Source organism: Martes martes, assembly GCF_963455335.1.
Source record: "Martes martes genome assembly, chromosome: 1".
NCBI classification, from domain to species: Eukaryota; Metazoa; Chordata; class Mammalia; order Carnivora; family Mustelidae; genus Martes; species Martes martes.
In genome coordinates, this window is record NC_137888.1 from 167,469,794 (window position 1) to 167,494,636 (window position 24,843).

At 38.4% G+C, this 24,843-nt stretch overlaps 1 protein-coding gene across 1 annotated transcript in view; it reads left to right on the top strand.

The window, feature by feature from the left end:
* Positions 1 to 457: 457 nt before the first annotated feature.
* RAD18 (RAD18 E3 ubiquitin protein ligase) overlaps positions 458 to 24,843 on the top strand; it is a 109,231-nt gene continuing 84,845 nt past the window's right edge. The window contains exons 1-2 of the mRNA XM_080809864.1: positions 458 to 589; positions 7,113 to 7,194. Coding sequence (XP_080665990.1) covers positions 539 to 589; positions 7,113 to 7,194 — 133 coding nt within the window. The 5' untranslated portion in view covers positions 458 to 538. The remainder of the gene's footprint in view (positions 590 to 7,112; positions 7,195 to 24,843) is intronic.

A 24,843-nucleotide genomic window follows, 5' to 3' on the forward strand; every position in this document is an offset into this window, starting at 1 on the left:
GGACTTTGCCACTGATCTTGAATGAGTCCCTCCTCTGAAATTCAGTTGCTGCATCTACAAAAATAGGAATAATTCTCACGACGATTTTTTTTTTTTAAATGAAACTATTCTGTAGTGGTTAATATGGACTACTCAGAGAAGGGACAGATCGCTATAGCAATCACGGAGGGCAACGTGAGGAGGAGGCATGAACCTAGATGTTGAAAGGCTTGGCAAGGTCTGGATTTGGTTTGATTCCTGACTGTCTTTTCCTAACAGTCAACAGGCATTTATTTAACAAGGGTTTGCTGCAAAACCTAGTGTGGGCTTTTCAAACCACTTACATGCCTTGAGACGCGAAGGGGCAACGTGGCGCGTGCGCAGTGGGAGCGTCTTTGCCGGGCTCCGCCCTTGTACTATAACTCCCAGCAGGCTCCGCACAAGCCTCAGGCGCGTCGCTGACTGTTGACGTAACGCCGTAGCGCGGGGAATTTCGAGTAGCGGTGGAGCGCGGGAGGCCAGTGGGTGCGGGACCCCCTCACCCTACCTAGGACAGACCATGGACTCCCTAGTCGAGCCTCGGTGGCCTCCAGGTCTGGCAGTCATGAAGGTGAGTGCTTTGGGGCGGTCGGGAGCGCTCGGTTGTCCGCAGGAGGCCAGTCCCGCTGTGAGAAGGAGAAAGGCGGAGACGCGAGCTGCGAGCTGGGCCAGGGTAGCCCGTTCTGCTCTGCCACTTACCGACGTGGTAGATGGGCCTCAGTTTCCTCCTGCTGAGGAAGTGGCGGGGGTCAGGCCTCGGTCCCTTGTGGTAAACTTAGGTTGGCCGTCTTATGGAACCGGGTATTAAGCGGTTCAGCCGCAACAGTGAAAATGACTTCGAGAAAAATAGTCACTCTAAATGGTGAAAACGACAGTAACAACTAACCCTTTCTGAGGGCCTGCTACTTGTCAAGCATGTGTAAACTCTCGCAGTACATTAGTTGAGAATTTCCCATTTCTTTTACTTTCTTTAATTTCTTCTAATTACCTTGTGCTGGTTGGCCCTGACTTCTCCCTGACGTGTCCTAACTCGTAACAGTCGTGCATCTCTTAAACAAGGAGATCAGGGCTCAGGCTTAGCACTAGAGCCTTTCATTGCATTTATATTTCATTCTTTTATTTCATTGTATTTCATTATATTATTTCACTTAAATAACATGGTGGTTTTTGGCAAGGCATTCCAGTTCCATTTACAGTAGCAGTGAACCCTGTGTGCTTGATCAAGAAGAGCAAACACATTTTGCTGTACTAGCTAAGAATCAGTTACTTGGTTTTTCTTCTTGTTCTGTAATTATGTATTTTTCTGACTGTGTGCAAGATCACTTTCTAGTTCTATTCCTCAGTTTGGTAAATTTTTTTTTTAAAAGATTTTATTTATTTACTGGACAGAGATCACAAGTAGGCAGAGAGGCAGGCAGAGAGGCAGGCAGAGACAGAGGAGAAAGCAGGCTCCCTGCTGAGCAGAGAGCCCGATGCGGGGCTCCATCCCAGGACCCTGGGATCATGACCTGAGCCGAAGGCAGAGGCTTCAACCCACTGAGCCACCCAGGCGCCCCTCAGTTTGGTAAATTTGAGGATTATGGTATCAGTCACAAGACTGACTTTGAGGATTAAGGGAAGGGACTTGGGGAAGGTTAAAGTATAAGGCCTTTCTTCTTGCCATCACCAGTGTCAGCTACAGTGCCTGGGGACTTGAAATAGCCCCATGGTGAAAAGCTGACAATGGGGAAGGATCTAGGAAGGATGTGGTTTGGAGTTGTGGTGGCCTTGGCATCAAGGTACTTCAGAGAACATAGATTTGAGTTCCAGTGGTCTTGGGTTAAATCTGGTCTCTGGCTCTTATTTAACTGTGCGATCTTGCGTTTGTTACTTAACCTCTCTGAGCCTACATTTCCTCAACTGTAAAGTGGAGACAAAAATAAACAGTTTATAGGGTTGGTTAAATGAGCTGATGTGTGTGGATAGGGATTCTGTCTGGCTTATTCACGGTGCTTAACACAATGTCTGGCACATAGTGCATGCTTCAAGATTATTTGCTAATTGGTTGAAGGTTCTAAGTATCTGGAAGGTAGTAAGCATTCAGCTAATATGTCTTTATTATTATAATCAATAGCACTTTAACATGTGTTGTTTCTTTCCCCCCTTTTTATTTGTTATTGTGAAGATTGAATTGTATAAAGGAAGTAAAAGCTTTGTAGCTTGTAAAGCTTCTTGCTTTGTAGATTTAAGCATAATTTACCACAACTTTCAGAGGTCTTTAGAGGCAGGTTCCATGTCTTCTACGGATTTGATGTCTCACCACAGCACTGAATACAGGGTTCAGCACCTGAGAGTGTTCAGTGATGGAGTTGATTGAAGCCATATTAGAATCATGGTGGAAAGCCAGCCCCCTCCAGTATTTTCTTTTCTATTTTTCTAATAGCTCTTTATTTTATTTTATTTTAATTGTTTGTACCTATTAGTACTGTTTATTTTGCCTATTCCCCTCTCCCCCCACAACCTCCTCAGCAACCACCATTTCTCTGTATTTAAGAGTCTGTTTTTTGTTTATTCATTTGTTTTTTAGATACCACCTGGAAGTGAAATCATATGGTATTTGTCCTTCTGTCAGACTTACTTCATTTGGCATACATAATACGCCCCAGGTCCATCTGTGTTGTCATAAATGGCAAGATCTTATTCTTTTTTAGGGTTGAGTAATATTACATTGTACATGTATCTTGGCTGTTGTGAATAATGGTGCAGTAAACCTAGGGGTACATATGTCTTTTCAAATTAGTGTTTTCATTTTCTTTGGGAAATCCCTTGTAGTGGAATTACTGGGTCATATAATATTTGTTTTTAATTTTTTTAAGAAACTCCATAGTGTTTTCCATAGTGGTTGCACCAATTTACATTCCTACTAACAGTGCAGGAGGGCTCCCTTTTCTCCATATCCTCACCAACACCTGTTATTTCTTTTTCTTTTCTTTTCTTTTCTTTTCTTTTCTTTTCTTTTTTTTTTTTTTTTGGTACTATCCATTCTGACTGGTGTGAGGTGATATCTCATGGTGGTTTTGATTTGCATTTCCCTGATGATTAGTGATTTTGAGCTTTTCATGTGTCTGTTGGCCATTTGTATGTCTTTTTTTGGAAAAATGCCTATTCAGGTCCTCTGCCCATTTTTTAATGAGATTATTTGGGGGGTTTTTTGGTGTTGAGTTGTGTAAGTGCTTTCTGTATTTTAGATATTGACCCCTCATTGGGTATATCATTTGCATTGAATGTATCTCTCCCATTCACTGGGTTACCTTTTTGTTTTGTTGGCGGTTTCTTTTGCTGTGCAAAGCCTTTTATTTTGGTGTAGTCCCAATAGTTAATGTTTGCTTTTGTTTCCCTTGTCTGAGGAGATGTAGCTATAAATATGTTGTTCAGATGATGTCAAGAGATTACTGCCTATTTTTCCTTTTAGTACTTTTGTGGTTTTAGGACTCATATTTAAGTCTTTGATCTGTTTTGAATTTATTTTGTGTATGGTATAAGAAAGTGGTCTAGTTTCATTCTTTTGCATGTAGCTGTCCAGTTTTCCCAACACCATTTGTTGAAAAGACTGTCCGTTCCCCTTCCTGTATTCTTGCCTCCTTTGTTGTAAATTGACTGTATAAGTGTGGGTCTATTTGTGGGCTTTCTATCCTGTTCCATTGATCTATGTATTTTAATCCCTTTGTCATGTATTTGTCAATTTCTCATCTAGTTTTTCTTGAACTTTTTCTAGGGACAAGGAATTAGCGGCTCCCAGAAGTAGCTCTGTTCGAAATTCTTTCTTATACTGCATAGAAACTTGATTCCAAATCCATGGTTGTTAACATAGGAACCATGAAAAGACTTTTGTATCCAGAATTATTTATAAGATTTTTGTTTGTGTGTGTTTTTCTGAACAGAGTTCTAGTTTTTATTCATATGTTTAAGGGGATCTGTGACCCAGAAAACTCAAGAACCTTTCCTCTAGTTATTAAGTCTTTTCACTCATTCCCTACTTTTGCCTTCCACTTTCCCCTCTTCTAAGTTGAAGTCCTAGAGAATCCACTTGACTGCTCTCTGTTTAGTGGAGTGCATGTTATGGTCTTGAAATGGCATGACTAGAAGTTTGTGTAAGAATATTAAAGCTCTGGGGGCGCCTGGGTGGCTCAGTCGGTTAAGCCTTTACCTTCGGCTCAGGTCATGGTCCGGGGGTCCTGGGATCAAGTCCCACACTGGGCTGGCTCCCTGCTCAGCAGAGAGTCTGCTTCTCCCTCTCTCTCTGCCCACCCTCTCCTCATGTTCTCTCTCTCTCTCTCTCTCTCAAATAAATAAATTAAAAAATCTTAAAAAAAAGAACGTTGTAGCTCTGGGGCTCCTGGGTGGCTCAGATGGTTAAGCATCTGAGCATCGGCTCAGGTCATGATCCCATGGGCCTGGGATCAAGCCCTATATCAGGCTCCCTGTTCAGTGCAGAGCCTGCTTTTCCCTGTCCTTCTGCCATTCCCTCTGCTTGTGCTCTCTGGCTCTATCTCTCTGTCAAGTAAATAAATAAAATCTTTTAAAAAAAAGACACATCATATTTGGCTGCACTGAAAAAAAAAAAAGAATGTTACAGCTCATCTGATGCAGTGTCACCTTCCACAAATCTTGCTCAGTATGTGTCAGCACCTCTCCTCCAGAGAGGATGGTTATATAGAAAAAAAGCACAATAGAGATGCCAGGACTCTGACTTTGAGCCCCAGCTCTGCTCTTAATTGGTACTCAACACAGTCCTCTAGCTTTTTGTGTCAATGGTGGGTTACCATCCAAAATAATGGAAGATTTTGGCATTTTCTTGTTTATTTCCCTGGTTTTATAGTAGCAGGATTTTTTTGTTTTGACGGATAATAAATGGATATGTGTATATAGTAGAAAAAATTAAAATTCAGATTAAGGTAAAGGAGAAAATGAAAGTTCCCCATCACCCTGTCATCTGGAGGTAACCATATTTTAATGTTTTCTCTGTTTAATGTGCGTGTATGATGTGTATATGCATTTAAAATTTGGGATCCCTTTGGAATTGACTTCTTGGGTTTAATTCACCCACTTATAGCATGGTAGTCTTCATCTGTAAAACTGGGATATTGATGCTATAGACTTCATAAGATTGTTAGGCAGATTAAACTGTATAGTTCTATTGTAATGCATTGTTGTAGATTTGTTCTCTGATTTTTTAAAAGTTTCCATTAAAACAACACTTTCCCATGGCATTATTCTTTGAAAGTGTGTATGTTTTGTTTTGTTTTGTTTTTTAAAGATTTTATTTATTTGTTTGACAGAGAGAGAGAGAGAGCGGGGGAATGGCAGGCAGAGGGGGAGAGAGAAGCAGACTCCCTGCTAGCAGGGAGCCCCATGGGGGACTTGATCTGAGGACCCGGGGATTATAACCTGAGCTGAAGGCAGTCGCTTAACCAACTGAGCCACCCAGTCACCCCAAAGTGTGTGTTTGTGTGTTTTTAATGGCTACATAATATTTCATCATATAGACTGTTGGTGACATTAGTCTTTTTTTGTTTGTATTTTTTAAATTTAGGTAATACACTCATGGTTAAAAAAATGCGAAACAAAAAGTAGAAGTCTCCCTCCCAATCTGTGCCTTATCCAGTTTTCTGACTCTTGTTACTATTATTTATTACTTTACTGTGTATCTTTTCAGAATTTCTTTATATGTATACAAGGTAAAAATATAATATGTTTTTACTCCATCCTCTTTTTTTAACAAATGGTAGCATACCTTACCTCTTTTTTTTAAGTTTCATTTTAAAGATTTTATTCATTTATTAGAGAGAGAGAGCATGTACATGTTTGGGGTAGAGGGACTGAGGGAGAGGGAGAAGCAGGCTGCCTGCTGTGCAGAGAGCCCAATGAGGGGCTTGATCCCAGGGCCCTGGGAGCATGACCTGGGCCAAAGGCAGACACTTAACAGACTGAGCCACCCAGGCGTCCCTACCTGACTTCTTTTTTGCACTTGTTTTGGCACTCTTTCCATGTTGGTACAGGAGTGAGTTCCTCCTTCTTCTTCTTTTCTTTTTTTCCTCTTAAAAATGGCTCAGTATTCTTATTGGATAGAATAAATCTTATTTTAAATGATTTAGAAGATTTTGCATTGTGAGAATAGACCCTTTTTTCCTATTTGGATTGCATTCCAGGCTGACACACATCTGTCTGACTTTCCAGATTGACCACATCTTTACCTTCTTCTGCCGCTGCTGGCTACAGCTCTTTCCAGGGCCTCCTCAGTTGGCTCTACCCAGTAGTAACTAACATGTGGTACTGTACAGAGAGCACTGGACTGACTGCCCGCAGGGAGACAGGAAGTTTTAGTCTTGGCTTGACTCATACCCCATTTTTGTGTGTGCTTCTTCATTTGTGAAGTAAAGGTTTTAACTAGATACTTTCTCATGTTTGGCTTTAGTATTCTTTGATTTTGTTCTTAACCTTTGTGGTGAATGGTTATTGGTACCTTTCCCCCAACAGTGAGTGTGGGCCAGGGAATGGGGTCTGAAGAAGAAGAAGCTTGGAGGAAGAGCTGGAAACACGTGAGAAATGGAACAGGAGGGCAGTGGCCATTTTGTAAAGGGTTGACAGTATGGAGCAGGAATCTGTACAGTGTCAACTTTATCTGTTGAAAGCTTTTTCGGTAACTTGACATTTGAATGTTTAAGTCATATGGAGAAGGTTTTTCTTGATTTGTCAAGATTCCTTGCAGTTTATGTGGAGTTAATTTTGAGTTTGTGTTTGACAAAAGAATATTTTTTTTTTAAGATTTTATTTATTCATTTGACAGACAGAGATCACAAGTAGGCAGAGAGGCAGGCAGAGAGAGAAAGGAGGGGGAAGCAGCGAGCCCGATGTGGGGCTCAGTCCCAGGACCCTGGGATCATGGCCTGAGCCGTAGGCAGAGGCTTTAACCCACTGAGCCACCCAGGAGCCCTGACAAAAGAATATTCTTAAATTGTTGTTTTTTTTTTTTAGGGTGTGGAGAAAGAGTTCTGTGGCAGGCATTCCAGTCTTGGTATTTTTCTGATAGATATATATGTATCTTTGCATTTCAGACAATAGATGATTTGCTGCGGTGTGGAATTTGCTTTGAATATTTCAACATTGCAATGATGATTCCTCAGTGTTCACATAACTGTAAGTATGCCTTGTCTCTCTGAGTTAGTAAAAATGTGATTTTTACATAAGGTAGTGTTAATTTAACACCCCAGGTGAGTACATGTATTTATTTCTCACCTTTAGCTCTTCTATCTTGAAGTTTTTGGATGATATTTTCTGTTGCCTTACTCTTGGGTATATATTTTTTTAAAGCAGAAAATTACTATATTTCAATATGCAGCTTCTGTACAACCAGAAATTAAAACATCATTGTAAAATGTTGGTTAGAAAACATGGTATTTCATTTGCATTGATGGCAGATGGTTGACATCCTTAGTCATAAATGATCTCTTAGAAACCAGGAACAAAGACACTAATATTCCAAGGGAGATGGAAAACAAACAAACAAACAAACTGCGGAGGAAAGTGAAATAACAAACAAGTAGAAAGGTTTAAGGATATGTGAAGATGTTTGAATTGAGCAATAACAAAAGAAAAGCAATCTTTGTAATGTTGTATTGTCAAAGATTAAAATACTGACATTTAATGTTTGTACTGTTTTAGAGAAAGTCTCGTAGACAAACAATAAGGGACAAGATTGGTGACAATCTATACAATTTTGGGGAAACCTCTGCTTTTCACTCAAAATATAAATTTTGGATATCCTTAATTCCAATGAAGTGGAACTATTGGGACTACTGCAACAAATTAGGTGGAGAAGTTAAAAATAATTTATATATAAGCATGTTCACTGCATAGAAAATTTGTAGCTAATATATGGGCCCATAAGAATACTTGTATATCAGTTTATTTATCTGTACGCCCCAAACAGATATGCACACAACTCCTTTGACAGATAATGTTGGGGAGTAGAATTAGGAAGGGAAAAAAGCGTTTAAGAAGTGAAAATACTATTGTTCACAAATTCCTGTGTCCTTGGAAATCTGGAAAAAGATAATTTTTTATGAATCAATTTTAAATTTACCCTGTGATAAGTGGAAATTATAAATCTCTGCACTTAAGACTTATGGCAACACTGAAAAAAAAAAGACTTATGGCAACACTGAAATGAAGCCTTGCAATGACACCATCCTGAGCTTCTGTGTAATATAACATGTCCGTCATTCAAGCTCCCAAGATTTAGTCCCGTGTCAACAATGAAAGCAGTCAGCATGTCTGGTTACAATTCTCTCTAGTGACACCCTTCAGGTAACTTTCAAACATGAGTTTTCCCAGTACAGTTTTTTGATCTGTGAGGAACATCCACTCCAGCATATGAAAGAGGAGTATCTGTACATTATGAAGATTGTCTTTTGGATTTGAAGATGGTGGTAGAAGCGATAGCATCAATTTCCTATTTAGTCATCACACTCATTTCGCCAAGGGGTGTTTCTGGTACCAGAGATGGAAGTGAAGAACCAGAGATGGAAGATGGAGTAATATTGCCAGCAGAGGTCTTGTGGCACTATTTCTTGCTATTACAAGCAAAGATAGCAAAAGTGTGTTTCCCTGGATCTATCATCTCCTGTGGTTCCCAGTTAAGACTTATGAATTAAGGAAGTCCATAGGACAGGGAGTGTTCCTGATGTCAGCTGTCCTCAGGCCATGTGCAGATCTCTTCCTTTCTTGTTCTTCTCAGATCGCATCTTCTCCCATATTATTTTCTTGGGTTCCCTGTTGGATATTTTTATGCCTCTTGTAACATTACGGCAATAAAGATCTTGTTCACTATACGTGGTTATTTATTTGCCTAGTACTTTTAGATGTTAAATTTCAGAATTTTTTTTGGTAACAAGTTAACACTTAGGTAGTTAAATCATGTAGTCTTTAACATGAATATATAATTCAAAGTTTAAAAACATATTCGAAATTTAAAAATCCCAGTGGGAAATCTACCAGTAAATAGTATTACAGGCAATTTATCACTTACCTTGCTGTGTGAGGCTGGAAAGACTCTTAAATTGAACTTCGCTTGTACTTAGCTTTACGAGTCTATCATTTTTTTTTTTTTTTTTTTAATTCTGTAGCTTAAGGTATTTAACACGTAGTGGTGAGCCTGTCATTGTCATTGTTTAGGAGCTATTTTCATCTGTCTTAGAAGATTAAACAAAAAAAAAAAAGAAAAATCAAGGTAGGCTTAAAAAATTATTTCGGTGTATGGTAGTAGCTTTGGTAAGAAGTTTCTGTAGCAAAGACCTAAGAGGCTCGTGGTGGTAGCAACATGGGCATTATGGGTGTACTTAGGCTTGACTCTTGAGTCCCCAGCTTACAGCTGGTTGAATTTGCAAATGTTAACATTTCTTCAAATGTAAAAATTTGATGAATAATTTCTACTTTAGAAGATGATTGTGAAAATTAAATGTGCAGAACCCAGTGTCTGGCATGTTGTAGGCCCTTAATAATTGTTAGTTCCTTTCTAGGTTAGATTCACATTAGTAAAGATAAGTTTAGGGGATTGTTTTGAAATGTGTATTAAAATAATTTTTATTTAGATGTAATTTACATATAATAAAACACATCCATTGTAAATGCATAATAAAGTATACAAGCATCAGTGAATTTTGACAAAGGTATATACTATGTAACCAGTACAGTTAAGATATAGTACATTTCAACCCCATGATAGAGTACTGCTCATCTTAGTCACTGTAGCCTCAGGCAATAATGTGTATATCTGTTTCTGGACTCTTTTCTGTTCTCTTGTTCTCTGTGTTTATCCCTGCCAATACCACGCTGTCTTAATTATTGTAGCTTTGTACTACATCTTGATGTTAGACATTTTGAGGCCTCCCATTTTGTTTTTCTTTATAAAAATTATTTGGACTTTTTAGGATCTTTGCATTTTATATGCATTTTCATATAAATTTTAGAATCATATTGTCAGTTTCTACAAAAAACCCTGCTGGTATGTGCATCGGGATTGTTCTGAATTTAGAGATCATTCTGGGTAGAAATGATTTCTTAACAATGTTGAGTCTTCAATATATGAACTTGGTATATTCCTCCATTTTATAGTTTTAATTTCTCTCAACAGTATGGGTTAGCTTTCATTGCACAGGCTATGAACATAGAAATACGATTTCTTAATTGACTTTTTATCTTGTGATCTTGGTAAATTCACTTTTTAATTCCAGCATCTTTTTTTGTTGATTCCTTCAGAATTTTTACATATACAGTCATGTTATCTGTGAATAAAAACACCTTTATTTCTTACTTTCTAATCTCCACGCCTCGTATTTTTTTCTTGTTTTACAGAGGATAGTACTTCTAGTACAATTTTAAGTAGAAGTGATGTGAGCAGACATCCTTTTCTTAGTCCTAATTTATGGGGAAATCATTTAGTTTTTTAAATATTGTGTTAGAGTGTTATTATATTCGTGATACATTTTCATAAATTTATCAAGTTGAGGCAGTTCCTTTCTTAATTAGCTGAGATGTTTGTTTTTTTTTAATCATAAATGTGTGTTGAATTTTGTCAAGTATGTTTTCTGCATCTATGGAGATGCTCATGATTTCTTCCTTCATAATATTATGGAATTGCTTTTTGTTTGCTAAAACAACCTTTTATTCCTTTCATTAATTTACCTATTTAATCTTAGTGGTTGAGTTTATTGGCATAGAATAGCCACATGTGGCTAGTGGCTTCTGTGTTAAACTGTGCAGATACATTTCCACTATTGCAGAAAGTTAAAGTAATTATTGATAAGGCTGGATTTACATATACTCCCATTTTGTGTTTGTCCACCTATTCTTTGCTCTCTTTCTGCCTTTTTAAGAAATAGTTGAACATTTTTAAAGTTAATTTTCCACAGTTGCCTTACTAGCTTTGCTTCTCTGTTTCATTATTTTAGTGGTAGTTTAAAATATGCCTCTTTAACTTAATACAACTTCCTTTCAAACAGTATCATGCTATCTGAATAGTGTAGAGCTGTGTTACAGATGTGTACTTCTGCCCTCTTCCCGTCATCTTATTGTCATTCATTTTATGTGTACATATATTATAGACTCTAAAATACATTGTTTCTATATTTGCTTTAGACACCCATTATCTTTTAAACAAATTAAAAAAATTTTTCTGGTTTAACCCACATATTTATCATTTCTGATACTCCCCTTTGTATATATCAAAGTTAACTTCTGGTATCATTTTTATGCTCTCTGCTACTTTTCTTGTAGTATACATAGACTGCTAAAGAATTCTCAGCTTTTGTTTGTCTGAAAAAGTTACTTCACCCTTTGAAAGATTTTTTTTTTTTTTTTGAAAGAAGTTTTCAATGGGTATAAATTCAGGGTTAATGGTTTTTCCCTTTCAGAATATCATTCTGACTTTACTGGTTTCAGATGAAACCAGGTGCAATCTTTTTATTTATAGCTTTCTGCGTATAATGTGCCTTTTTTCCCTGGCTGCTTTTCTTTTCTCTCTCTCTCATTTTTTTTTAAAATTTTTTATTTCTTTTCAGTATAACAGTATTCATTGTTTTTGCACCACACCCAGTGCTCCATGCAATCTGTGCCCTCCCTAATACCCACCACCTGGTTCCCCCAACCTCCCACCCCCCGCCCCTTCAAAACCCTCAGGTTGTTTGTCAGAGTCCATAGTCTCTCATGGTTCACCTCTCCTTCCAATTTCTCTCACTTCTCACTTCTCTCTCTCTCTTTTTTTTTTTTTTTAAAGATTTTATTTATTTATTTGACAGAGAGAGATCACAAGTAGGCAGAGAGGCAGGCAGAGAGAGAGGGGAAACAAGGCTCCCTGCTGAGCAGAGAGCCTGATTTGGGGCTCAATCCTAGGACCCTGAGATCACGACCTGAGCCGAAGGCAGAGGCTTAACCCACTGAGCCACCCAGGCGCCCCATGGCTGCTTTTCATATTTTCTTTTTTATCACTGGTTTTCAGAAATTTGTAATATGCTTTAGTTTGGTTTACTTTGTATTTGTTCTGTTTGGGGTTCCTGAGCTTTGGGTTTATATTTGGAAAGACTTTAGCCATTGTTTCTTTTGAGTATTTTTCTGTTCATACATCCATCCCATGCTCCAGTATTGACTCCAATTAAATTTTGTTAGATCTTAACTATTTTTACTTTACTGCTTGATATTTATCTACAGACATTGAGACTCTTTTCTTATTTCTTTTTCTGTTTTGGTCTCCACCCCTATTCCCCACACTCACCCTGCCTTTCTGTGCTTAGTTTTGGATAATTCTTTTGCTCTGCCTTCAGGTCCATCCACTTTTTATTCTGTAGTATCTTAGCTGTTAGTCTCTTCCAATGAAATTTTCATTTCAGATAGTATATTGATCATTTCTAGAAATTTCATTTAAAAATATTTTCCATTTCTTTTCTCATTAGGTTTATGTGTATGTTTTAAGCTTTGAGCATACTGAACATATTTCTAATAGTGAGTTTAACCTCCCTATCTACTAATCCATTATCTGTGTCATTTCTAAGTCTGTTTCTGTTGACTGATTTTTTTTTTTTAACCTTTCTTGTGTGTAAACCATATTTTCTTATTTCTTTGCATGACTGGTAATTTTTGATTAGATGCTCGCCATTATAGTGTTTACTTTTTTTTTTTAAAGATTTTTATTTATTTATTTATTTATCTGACAGACAGAAATCACAAGTAGGCAGAGAGGCAGGCAGAGAGAGAGAGGAGGAAGCAGGCTCTCTGCTGAGCAGAAAGCCTGATATGGGGCTCGATCCCAGGACCCTGGGATCATGACCTGAGCCAAAGGCAGAGGCTTTAACCCACTGAGCCACCCAGGCGCCCCAGTGTTTACCTTTTTGATTGGGTAGTTTTATTGTATAACTTATTGGCGTGTCAGGCTGTGTTGTGACAGGCAGGTAAGTCACTGTGGATTAGACTGATTCTGTCACGTTTTGTTTTTAAGTTTTGTTGGTGTGGATTTAGAGTAGCCTTTTCTATAGGGCTGGGTTTTTTGGGGGGGGGGGTGCTGCTGAGGGATTGGTAAAAAACACATAACAAGAAATTTACCATATTAACAAATTGTTGTATGTATAGTATTGTTAACTATATGTTCGTTGCTATATAAGAAATCTTTAGAACTTTTTTATTCTCTGTGACTGAAATTTTATATCCATTGCACAGAAACTCCTCATTTCTCCTTACCTAAGTCCTGGCAACAACCATTTCTTTTTCTTCTTTTATGAATTTGACTATATATTTCATATAAATGGAATTATGTAGTATTTATTTGTGATTGGTTTTTTCACTTAGCTTAATGTCCTTAAGATTCATCCATGTGGTAGCATGTGGCAGGATTTCCTTCTTTTTAAAGGCTGAATAATATTCCATTGTATGTATGTATCACATTTTCTTTATCCATTCAATTGTTGGTGACTCTTGGGTTGCTCCCACCTTTTGGCAATTGTGTATGATGCTGCTTTGAACATGGTATTGCAGATATCTGTTTGAGATCCTTTTTTCATTTCTTTTGGATAAATATCCAGAGGTGGGATTGTTGGCTCATATGGTAATTCTATTTTTAATTTTTTGAGAAACCGCCATACTGTTTTCCATAGTGACTGTACCATTTTTAAAAAAAAAATATTTATTTGTTAGAGAGAGAGAGAGAGAGAGCGAGCACAGGCAGACAGAGTGGTAGGCAGAGGCAGAGGGAGAAGCCCGATGTGGGACTTGATCCCAGGATGCTGGGATCATGACCTGAGCTGAAGGCAGCCTCTTAACCAACTGAGCCACCCAGGCATCCCGTGACTGTACCATTTTACATTTCCATCAACAGTGTACAGGTGTTCTAATTTCTCTACAGTGTTACCAACTTTATTTTCTGCTTTTTTTAAATAATTGGCTATCCTAACAGGTGTGAAGTGATATCTCATTATGGTTTTGATTTGCATTTCCTGGATGATTAGTGATGTTGAGCATCTTTTCATATACTTGTTGGCCAATTGTATGTCTTTGGAGAAATGTCTATTCAGATGCTTTGCCCTTTTCAAATCTTGTTTTGGGGTATTTTTGTTGTTGAGTTATAGGTGTTCCTTGAATATTTTGGATATTAACTCCTTTTCAGGTATATGGTTTAGAGATATTTTCTCCTATTTCATAGGTTGTTTTTTTTACTTTGTTCATTGTTTCCTTTGCAGAAGCTTTTTAAATTTATTTAAAATTTATTTAATTTATTAAATTAAATATAAATAAATTAAAAATAAATTAAAATTTATTTAATTTATTTAAAATTAAATAATTTTTTTAAAAATTATTTTTATTAACATATAATGTATTATTTGCCCCAGGGGTATAGGTCTGTGAATCATCAGGCTTACACATTTCATAGCACTCACCATAGTACATACCCTCCCCAATGTCCATTACCCAACCACCCTATCCCTACCCTCCCGCCCCCCTGCGACCTTCAGTTTGTTTTGTGAGATTAAGAGTCTCTTATGGTTTGTCTCCCTCCCAATCGCATCTTGTTTCATTTTTTCTTCCCTACTCCCCACAACTCCCCGCCCTGCCTCTCAAATTGCTCATATCAGAGAGATCATATAATTGTCCTTCTCTGATTTATTTCACTCAGCATAATACCCTCTAGTTCCATCCATGTCGTTGCAAATGGCAAGATTTCATTTCTTTTGATGGCTGCATAGTGTTCTGTTGTGTGTGTGTGTGTGTGTGTGTGTGTGTCTTTATCCATTCATCTGTTGATGGACATCTAGGTTCTTTCCATAGTTTGGCTATTGTGGACATTGCTGCTATAAACATTTGGGTGCACATGCCCCTTCAGATCACTCCATTTGTATCTTTAGGGTAAATACCCAGTAGTGTGATTGCTGGGTCGTAGGGTAGCTCTATTTTCAACTTTTTGAGGAACCTCCATGCTCTTTTCCAGAGTGGCTGCATCAGCTTGCATTCCCACCAACAGTGTAGGAGGGTTCCCCTTTCTCTGCATCCTCACCAACATCTCTCGTTTCCCGACCTGTTAATTTTATTTGCAGAAGCTTTTTAATTTGATGAAGTCCCACTATTTTCACTTTTTTTTTTTTTTTTTTTTTTTTTTTTGCCAGGGCCTTTGTTATCATATCTAGGAGATCATTCCCAAGGATGTTATGAGGCTTTTTCCCTTTGTTTTCTTTTAAGAGCTTTATAGTTTCAAATCTTCATTCTTTTGCATGTGGAAATAGTTTTTCCACCAGCATTTGTTGAAGAGACTGCCCTTTACCCACTGTGTACCCTTGGTGCCCTTGTCAAAGACCATTTGACTGTGTATGTGTGGGACAGCCTCTTTCTCTCTGGTACTCTGCCCTAGAAATTCTAGCTACCTGGATTGCCCTGCATTCTGATCTTTGCTGCTTCACCTAACAAGACTGATGGGCTGCTTGGCTCTTCTCCATGTACAATGGTCATGAAAATGCCTCCAGACAAAGGTTGGGCTGTGATAGAACTTTCTCATTTCTGCCATTGTCCGAAGTCTGAAAATAGTTGTGTTTCATATATCCCTCCAGTGTTTTAGTTGTTTATGGAAGGATCGTAATTCTGGACCCTGTTACTTTCTCATGGACAGAGATGGGCGTCCCTTCTGTAGATGAAAGACTACTTTTTATGAATTCATTGAACTCTACTTAGCTGAAAAAATTAGGCTGTACTTCCATTCTTTTTTTTTTTTCATTGTTTCTTTGTCACTTACAGTTGTCACTGATGTCATTTTTTATTTAAGAGGAAGTCAGTGGAGGGTACTTTCAGTAATTATTTTATGAGCACTTATTTTTCATATTGTACCTCTCATGATTTGATAGGCCTTTGCTACCAAACACATTTGTTACAGTTCCTGCAAGACCAGAAGTTGCTCTGTGGTCTGTAGTATTGTTTTAATGACACAAAAGCCCATAGAACTTAATAGGAACTAGGTAGGGCAATCATGTTCTGCTGTTGTTCTGGATCGACTAGAATTGGTGACCCAGATACTGTGTTTTTCTTCTTTTATATTCTTATGAGGCAGCACTGTGAGCAAGATGGGAGAAGAGTGATAGCTGCACATACGGATGGGACATACAGTTATGCAGAACTGCATGTATGGGAATGCTGGAGTGCTGCTTGTCAGGAGGGATGGTTCTCTCTTAGCAGCTAGCTGGTCATTTAACCCTAGAACTGGAGGCAGAGACCAGCTTTCTCAGCTTTCCAGGACCTATTCCTTTCAAACTGGGAACTAGATTTTCTTATTTTAACTTGACACTTGAGAACTATTTTTGAAATGGTTCATTTTCTCATACAAGCTTTAAGATCACACACAAAAATAAGTGGTTTAACTTATAGAAATTTGTTTTTTACTGTTAGGATGCTAGGCTCTTTTGATATATTTTTAAAATTTTTTTAATTTTTATATAAACATATAATGTGTTTTTATCCCCAGGGGTACAGGTCTGTGAATTGCCAGGTTTACACACTTCACAGCACTCACCATAGCACATACCCTCCCCAATGTCCATAACCACACCCCCCTCTCCCTCCCCCCTCTGCCCCCAGCAACCCTCAGTTTGTTTTGTGAGATTAAGAGTCATTGATGGTTTGTCTCCCTCCCGATCCCATCTTGTTTCATTTATTCTTTTGCTACCCCCCCAAGCCCCCCATGTTGCATCTCCACTTCCTCATATCAGGGAGGTCATATGATAGTTGTCTTTCTCCGATTGACTTATTTCACTAAGCATGATACCCTCTAGTTCCATCCATGTCGTCGCAAATGGCAAGATTTCATTTCTTTTGATGGCTGCATAATATTCCATTTGTGTACCAAATCTTCTTTATCCATTCATCTGTTGATGGACATTTAGGTTCTTTCCATAGTTTGGCTATTGTAGACATTGCTGCTATAAACATTCAGGTGCACGTGCCCCTTTGGATCACTACATTTGTATCTTTAGGGTAATACCCAGTAGTGCAATTGCTGGGTCATAGGGTAGTTCTATTTTCAACTTTTTGAGAAACCTCCATGCTGTTTTCCAGAGTGGTTGCACCAGCTTGCATTCCCACCAGCAGTGTAGGAGGGTTCCCCTTTCTCTGCATCCTCACCACCATCTGTCAGTTCCTGACTTGTTAATTTTAGTCATTCTGACTGGTGTGAGGTGGTATCTCATTGTGGTTTTGATTTGTATTTCCCCGATGCCGAGTGATGTTGTGCACTTTTTCATGTGTCTGTTGGCCATCTGGATGTCTTCTTTGCAGAAATGTCTGTTCATGTCCTCTGCCCATTTCTTGATTGGATTATTTGTTCTTTGGGTGTTGAGTTTGATAAGTTCTTTATAGATTTTGGACACTAGCCCTTTATCTGATATGTCGTTTGCAAATATCTTCTCCCATTCTGTCAGTTGTCTTTTGGTTTTGTTAACTGTTTCCTTTGCTGTGCAAAAGCTTTTGATCTTGATGAAGTCCCAATAGTTCATTTTTGCCCTGGTTTCCCTTGCCTTTGGCGATGTTCCTAGGAATAAGTTGCTGCGGCTGAGGTCGAAAAGGTTGCTGCCTGTGTTCTTCTCAAGGATTTTGATGGATTCCTGCCTCACATTGAGGTCCTTCATCCATTTTGAGTCTATTTTCGTGTGTGATGTAAGAAAATGGTCCAATTTCATTTTTCTGCATGTGGCTGTCCAATTTTCCCAACACCATTATTGAAGAGGCTGTCTTTTTTCCATTGGACATTCTTTCCTGCTTTGTTGAAGATTAGTTGACCATAGAGTTGATGGTCTATTTCTGGGCTCTCTATTCTGTTCCATTGATCTACGTGTCTGTTTTTGTGCCAGTACCGTACTGTCTTGATGATGACAGCTTTGTAATAGAGCTTAAAGTCCGGAATTGTGATGCCACCAACTTTGGCTTTCTTTTTCAATATTCCTTTGACTATTCAAGGTCTTTTCTGGTTCCATATAAATTTTAGGATTATTTGTTCCATTTCTTTGAAAAAAAAATGGGTGGGATTTTGATAGGGATTGCATTAAATGTGTAGATTGCTTTAGGTAGCATAGACATTTTCACAATATTTGTTCTTCCAATTGAGGAGCATGGAACATTTTTCCATTTCTTTGTGTCTTCCTCAATTTCTTTCATGAGTACTTTATAGTTTTCTGAGTATAGATTCTTAGCCTCTTTGGTTGGGTTTATTCCTTGGTATCTTACAGTTTTGGGTGCAATTGTAAATGGGATTGACTCCTTAATTTCTCTTTCTTCTGTCTTGTTGTTGGTGTAGAGAAATGCAACTGATTTCTGTGCATTGATTTTATATCCTGACACTTTACTAAATTCCTGTACAAGTTCTAGCAGTTTTGGAGTGGAGTCTTTTGGGTTTTCCACATATAGTATCATATCATCTGCAAAGAGTGATAGTTTGACTTCTTCTTTGCTGATTTGGATGCCTTTAATTTCTTTTTGTTGTCTGATTGCTGAGGCTAAGACTTCTAGTACTATGTTGAACAGCAGTGGTGATAACGGACATCCCTGCCGTGTTCCTGACCTTAGTGGAAAAGCTTTCAGTTTTTCTCCATTGAGAATGATATTTGCGGTGGGTTTTTCATAGATGGCTTTAATAATATTGAGGTATGTGCCCTCTATCCCTACACTTTGAAGAGTTTTGATCAGGAAGGGATGCTGTACTTTGTCAAATGCTTTTTCAGCATCTATTGAGAGTATCATATGTTTCTTGTTCTTTCTTTTATTAATGTACTTTCTTTTATTATTTTTAATTAATTTTAATAATTATTATTAATTTTAATTAATTTTATTAATGTATTTTCTTTTATTAATGTATTATTATTATTATTTTTAATCACATTGATTGATTTGAAGATGTTGAACCAACCTTGCAGCCCTGGAATAAATCCCACTTGGTCGTGGTGAATAATCCTTTTAATGTACTGTTGAATCCTATTGGCTAGTATTTTGGTGAGAATTTTCGCATCTGTGTTCATCAAGGATATTGGTCTGTAATTCTCTTTTTTGATGGGATCCTTGTCTGGTTTTGGGATCAAGGTGATGCTGGCCTCATAAAATGAGTTTGGAAGTTTTCCTTCCATTTCTGTTTTTTGGAACAGTTTCAGGAGAGTAGGAATTAATTCTTCTTTAAGTGTTTGGTAGAATTCCCCTGGGAAGCCGTCTGGCCCTGGGCTTTTGTTTGTTTGGAGATTTTTGATGACTGTTTTAATATCCTTACTGGTTATGGGTCTGTTCAGGTTTTCTATTTCTTCCTGGTTCAGTTGTAGTTTATATGTCTCTAGGAATGCATCCATTTCTTCCAGGTTGTCAAATTTGTTGGCATAGAGTTGCTCATAGTATGTTCTTATAATTGTTTGTATTTCTTTGGTGTTGGTTGTGATCTCTCCTCTTTCATTCATGATTTTATTTATTTGGGTCCTTTCTCTTTTCTTTTTGATAAGTCTGGCCAGGGGTTTATCAATCTTATTAATTCTTTCAAAGAACCAGCTCCTAGTTTCGTTGATTTGTTCTATTGGGGTTTTTTTTGGTTTCTATTTCATTGATTTCTGCTCTGATCTTTATTTCTCTTCTCCTGCTGGGTTTAGGCTTTCTTTCTTGTTCTTTCTCCAGCTCCTTTAGGTGTAGGGTTAGGTTGTGTATTTGAGACCTTTCTTGTTTCTTGAGAAAGGCTTGTACCGCTATATATTTTCCTCTCAGGACTGCCTTTACTGTGTCCCACAGATTTTGAACCGTCTTGTTTTCATTATCATTTGTTCCCATGAATTTTTTCAATTCTTCTTTAATTTCCTGGTTGACCCATTCATTCTTTAGAAGGATGCTGTTTAGTCTCCATGTATTTGGGTTCTTTCCAAATTTCCTCTTGTGATTGAGTTCTAGCTTCAGAGCATTGTGGTCTGAAAATATGCAGGGAATGATCCCAATCTTTTGATAGTGGTTGAGACCTGATTTATGACCCAGTATGTGATCTATTCTGGAGAATGTTCCATGTACACTAGAGAAGAATGTGTATTCTGTTGCTTTGGGATGAAATGTTCTGAATATATCTGTGATGTCCATCTGGTCCAGTGTGTCATTTAAGGCCTTTATTTCCTTGTTGATCTTTTGCTTGGATGATCTGTCCATTTCAGTGAGGGGAGTGTTAAAGTCCCCTACTATCGGGGCGCCTGGGTGGCTCAGTGGTTTAAGCCTCTGTCTTCGGCTCAGGTCATGATCTCAGGGTCTTGGGATCGAGCCCCACATTGGGCTCTCTGCTCAACGGAAGCCTGCTTCCTCCTTTCTCTCCGCCTGCCTCTCTGCCTACTTCTGATTTCTCTCTGTCAAATAAATAGATAAAGTCTTAAAAAAAATACTTAAAAAAAAAAGTCCCCTACTATTATTGTATTATTGTTGATGTGTTTCTTTGATTTTGTTATTTGGTTTATATAGTTGGCTGCTCCCACGTTAGGGGCATAGATATTTAAAATTGTTAGATCTTCTTGTTGGACAGACCCTTTGAGTATGATATAGTTTCCTTCCTCATCTCTTATTATAGTCTTTGGCTTAAAATCTAATTGATTTGATATAAGGGTTGCCACCCAGCTTTCTTCTGATGTCCATTAGCATGGTAAATTGTTTTCCACCGCCTCACTTTAAATCTGGAGGTGTCTTCGGGTCTAAAATGAGTTTCTTGTAGTCAACATATTGATGGGTTTTGTTTTTTTATCCATTCTGATACCCCCTGTCTTTTGATTGGGGCATTTAGCCCATTAACATTCAGGGTAACTATTGAGAGATATGAATTTATTGCCATTTTATTGCCTGTAAGGTGACTGTTACTGTATATTGTCTCTGTTTCTTTCTGATCTACTACTTTTAGGCTCTCTCTTTGCTTAGAGGACCCCTTTCAATATTTCCTGTAGGCTTGGTTTGGTGTTTGCAAATTCTTTCAGTTTTTGTTTGTCCTGGAAGCTTTTTATCTCTCCTTCTATTTTCAATGATAGCCTAGTTGGATATAGTATTCTCGGCTGCATGTTTTTCTCATTTAGTGCTCTGAATATATCATGCCAGTTCTTTCTGGCCTGCCAGGTCTCTGTGGATAAGTCTGCTGCCAATTTAATATTTTTACCATTGTATGTTACAGACTTCTTTTCCCGGGCTGCTTTCAGGATTTTCTCTTTGTCGCTAAGACTTGTAAATTTTACTATTAGGTGACAGGATGTGGACCTATTCTTGTTGATTTTGAGGGGGTTTGTCTGTGCCTCCTGGATTTTGATGCTTGTTCCCTTTGCCATATTAGGGAAATTCTCTACAATAATTGTCTCCTGTATACCTTCCGCTCCCCTCTCTCTTTCTTCTTCTTCTGGAATCCCAATTATTCTAATGTTGTTTCGTCTTATGGTGTCACTTATCTCTCGAATTCTCCCCTCGTGGTCCAGTAGCTGTTTGTCCCTCTTTTGCTCAGCTTCTTTATTGTCTGTCATTTGGTCTTCTGTATCACTAATTCCCTCTCCTGCCTCATTTATCCTAGCAGTAAGAGCCTCCATTTTTTATTGCAGCTCATTAGTACTTTTTTTGATTTCAACTAGGTTAGATTTCAGTTCTTTTATTTCTCCAGAAAGGGAGAGGGTTTCTCTCTCCAGAGAGGGTTTCTCTAATATCTTCCATGCCTTTTTCGAGCCCATCTAGAACCTTGAGAATCGTCATTCTGAACTCTACATCTGACATATTACCAACGTCTGTATTGATTAGGTCCCTGGCCTTTGGTACTACCTCTTGTTCTTTTTTTTGTGGTGAGTTTTTCTGCCTTGTCATTTTGTCCAGATAGGAGTATATGAAGGAACAAATAAAATACTAAAAGGGTGGCAAAGACCCCAGGAAAATGCGCATTAACCAAATCAGAAGAGACCCCAAATCGTGGAGGGGAGAAAGGGGATAAAAAGAAGTTCAGAAAAAAAAAATTTTAAAAAAGAAAACAAACAAAGAAAAAATATAAAAAAGAAAAAAAAATATATATATATATTAGACCGGTGACCAGAACAGGGTCACCCACTTAATTTTGGGAGTATTTTGGTCTCTTTGAAGAAACTACCTCCCAAAATTTTAAAGAATGAAAAATGTATATGAGGATAAACACAATGAAGGGATGGAATATGCCTGTAAAGATGAAAAAAGATTTTTTTTTAATTTATAAAAAAGGAGTTGATAAAGTAGGTTGGGAGAATAAAGAAAAAGAAAGTGGAGAGAATTTGCTCGGGCTGGAGACTAGAACAAGCCCAGAGCTAAATTTAGGGTATATTTTGACCTATTAGAAGAAGTTGTACCCCAAATTTTTTACAAGAAAAAACCCTATGTGTATACAAAATATAAAGTTAAGTACAATGAAGGATAAAATATGACTGTAATAATGAAGGTTTGAAAAAGATTATTATTTTTATTTTTTTATGAAAGGTATTGTTAAGAGAAACTAGTTAAAAAACGTTAGAAAAGACAAGGGTGAAAGTTAAAAAAAAATTTAGCAGAAGAAAAAAAAATAAAATTAAAAAAATTAAATTAACTGAAAGACTAAAGACTCACGGGGAGAAAGCCATGAGTTCCATACTTTGCTTTCTCCTCCTCTGGGATTCCGCTGCTCTCCTTGGTAAGTGAACTTGGTCTTGGCTAGATTTCTTGTTGATCTTCTGGGGGAGGGGCCTGTTGTAGTGATTCTCACGTGTCTTTGCCCGAGGCGGAATTGCATTGCCCTTACAAGGGGCCAAGGGGCCGGGCTAAGTAATCTGCTGGGGTTTGCTTTCAGGAGCTTTTGTCCCCTGAACGCTTTCCGCTTTCCGTAGAGTTCCGGAGGACGGGAATGAAAATGGTGGCCTTCCAGTCTCCGGCTGGAGGAGCCGAGAGCTCAGGGCCCCACTCCTCAGTGCGCCCTCAGAAAAGCGCTCAATCACTCCCGTCTCCCCAGCCTCCGGCTGCGCTCTGAGCTCACCCAGCCTGTGACTGGATCAAGGTAACCCAGAGCTGAGAGCTCACACCTCGGCTCTGTCTCTGTAGCCGGCTTACCCGCTCTAATACCTGTGAGCTCTGTGACACTCAGACACCCCGATCCTTCTGTGACCCTGTGGGACCTGGGGCCACGCTGACTCCGCGTGGGCTTCACCCCGGTTTAGCCTCTGGAGCGATGTCCCTCTGTGGAGCAGACTTTTAAAAGTCCTGATTTTGTGCTGGGTTGCTCCGCTGCTTCCCGGGATCCGGCCCCTCCCCCCGTGGTCTATCTTCCCGTCACTTTGGATTCACTTCTCTGCCGCTCCTACCTTTCAGAAAGTGGTCGATTTTCTGTTTCTAGAATTGCTGTTCTTCTTCTCTTTGATCTCCTGTTGGATTTGTAGGTGTTTGCAATGGATTGATAAGCTATCTAGCTGATTTCCTGCTACCTGATGTAGTCTCAGCCTGCTACTTCTCCACCATCTTCCATACTCCTCTTTTGATATTTGAAAGCTAGCAGCTGGCGGTATCCTGTTTGAGATTAGAAATGCTTCCTTCCCCAAGGCTTGGATGTTTCTGTGAAGCTACCCCCCCGCCCCCCATTTTTTAAAAGATTTATTTATTAGAGAGAGAGAGGATGTGAGCTGGGGAGGGGCAGAGGGAGAGGGAAAGAATCTCAACTGACTCCCTGTGAGCTTGGAGCCTGACATGGGGCTTGATCCCACGATTCTGCCGTCATGACCTGAGCCAAAATCAAGAGTCTGATGCTTAACCAACTGAGCCACCCAGGCACCTGTAAAGCTACCCATTACATCACTGTTTTATTCTACCCTTCTCCACCCTATCCACAGAATTAGAGCTCATAGTGGGATTTTGGGAGGAAAAATAGACTTCACAAGTGATTTAAATAAAGCCACTGAGGAATACATAGTCCAGAGCTCTTCAACAGCTCTAACTTTGATTGGAATATCATAGTTGCTCACTAGAGAATGCATTATGCTGGTCTGCAGTTCACCAGTACATATTTGGTAGTAAACTAGTAGACTGAAAGTAAGCCAAGAGCTTGATCTACTTTGGGCCTGTGTTTGGTTCTCTTTATGTGAAATAAAACACATACAAGATTATGCAGAAGAGAAAGTAGTAGTCTCATTATGATACTCTGGGACATGTGATCCTGTTAGTGAAATAATACTTATTTGTATTCTATAGGTATATATAATAAGTGTGTTTTATAAACAAATTGTATATGTTTTAAATAATTAATAGGTTAAGAGCATGAGCTTTGGTACTTGCCTTTGTCACCTATTTCCTTTGTGATCTTGCTTGAATTGGGTGAACCCTGAACTGCATTTTACTTATTGTAAAATAGGACTGATATTAGTACCAACCTCAGGGTTGTTGTAAGGATCAAAAAAGTTAGTACATAAAACATGCTTAAAACAGAGCACATAGTAATGCACAGTGTTACATTAAACCACATGAAATTGCCAGTATTTGTTCTTTTTTTGATTTACTGAAAAATGGCAACTTTATATAGTTAAATGCAGTAGCAAAAACCATGCTAATTAAAAAAAAATTGTTGTTCAATCAGAATCACATATTATGGATGCAATTTACTGGCCCAAATGCATTGAATACATATGACTGGGGGTAGGGCCTGGGAAACTAAATTAAAACCAACAATAATCTCTCCCGGGTGATTCAGATAAATAACTGGGTTTGGGAATTCTTGATTTACAGCATTGCTTAGGAGATTTTTTTTATACTGTGAAGGGAATAACA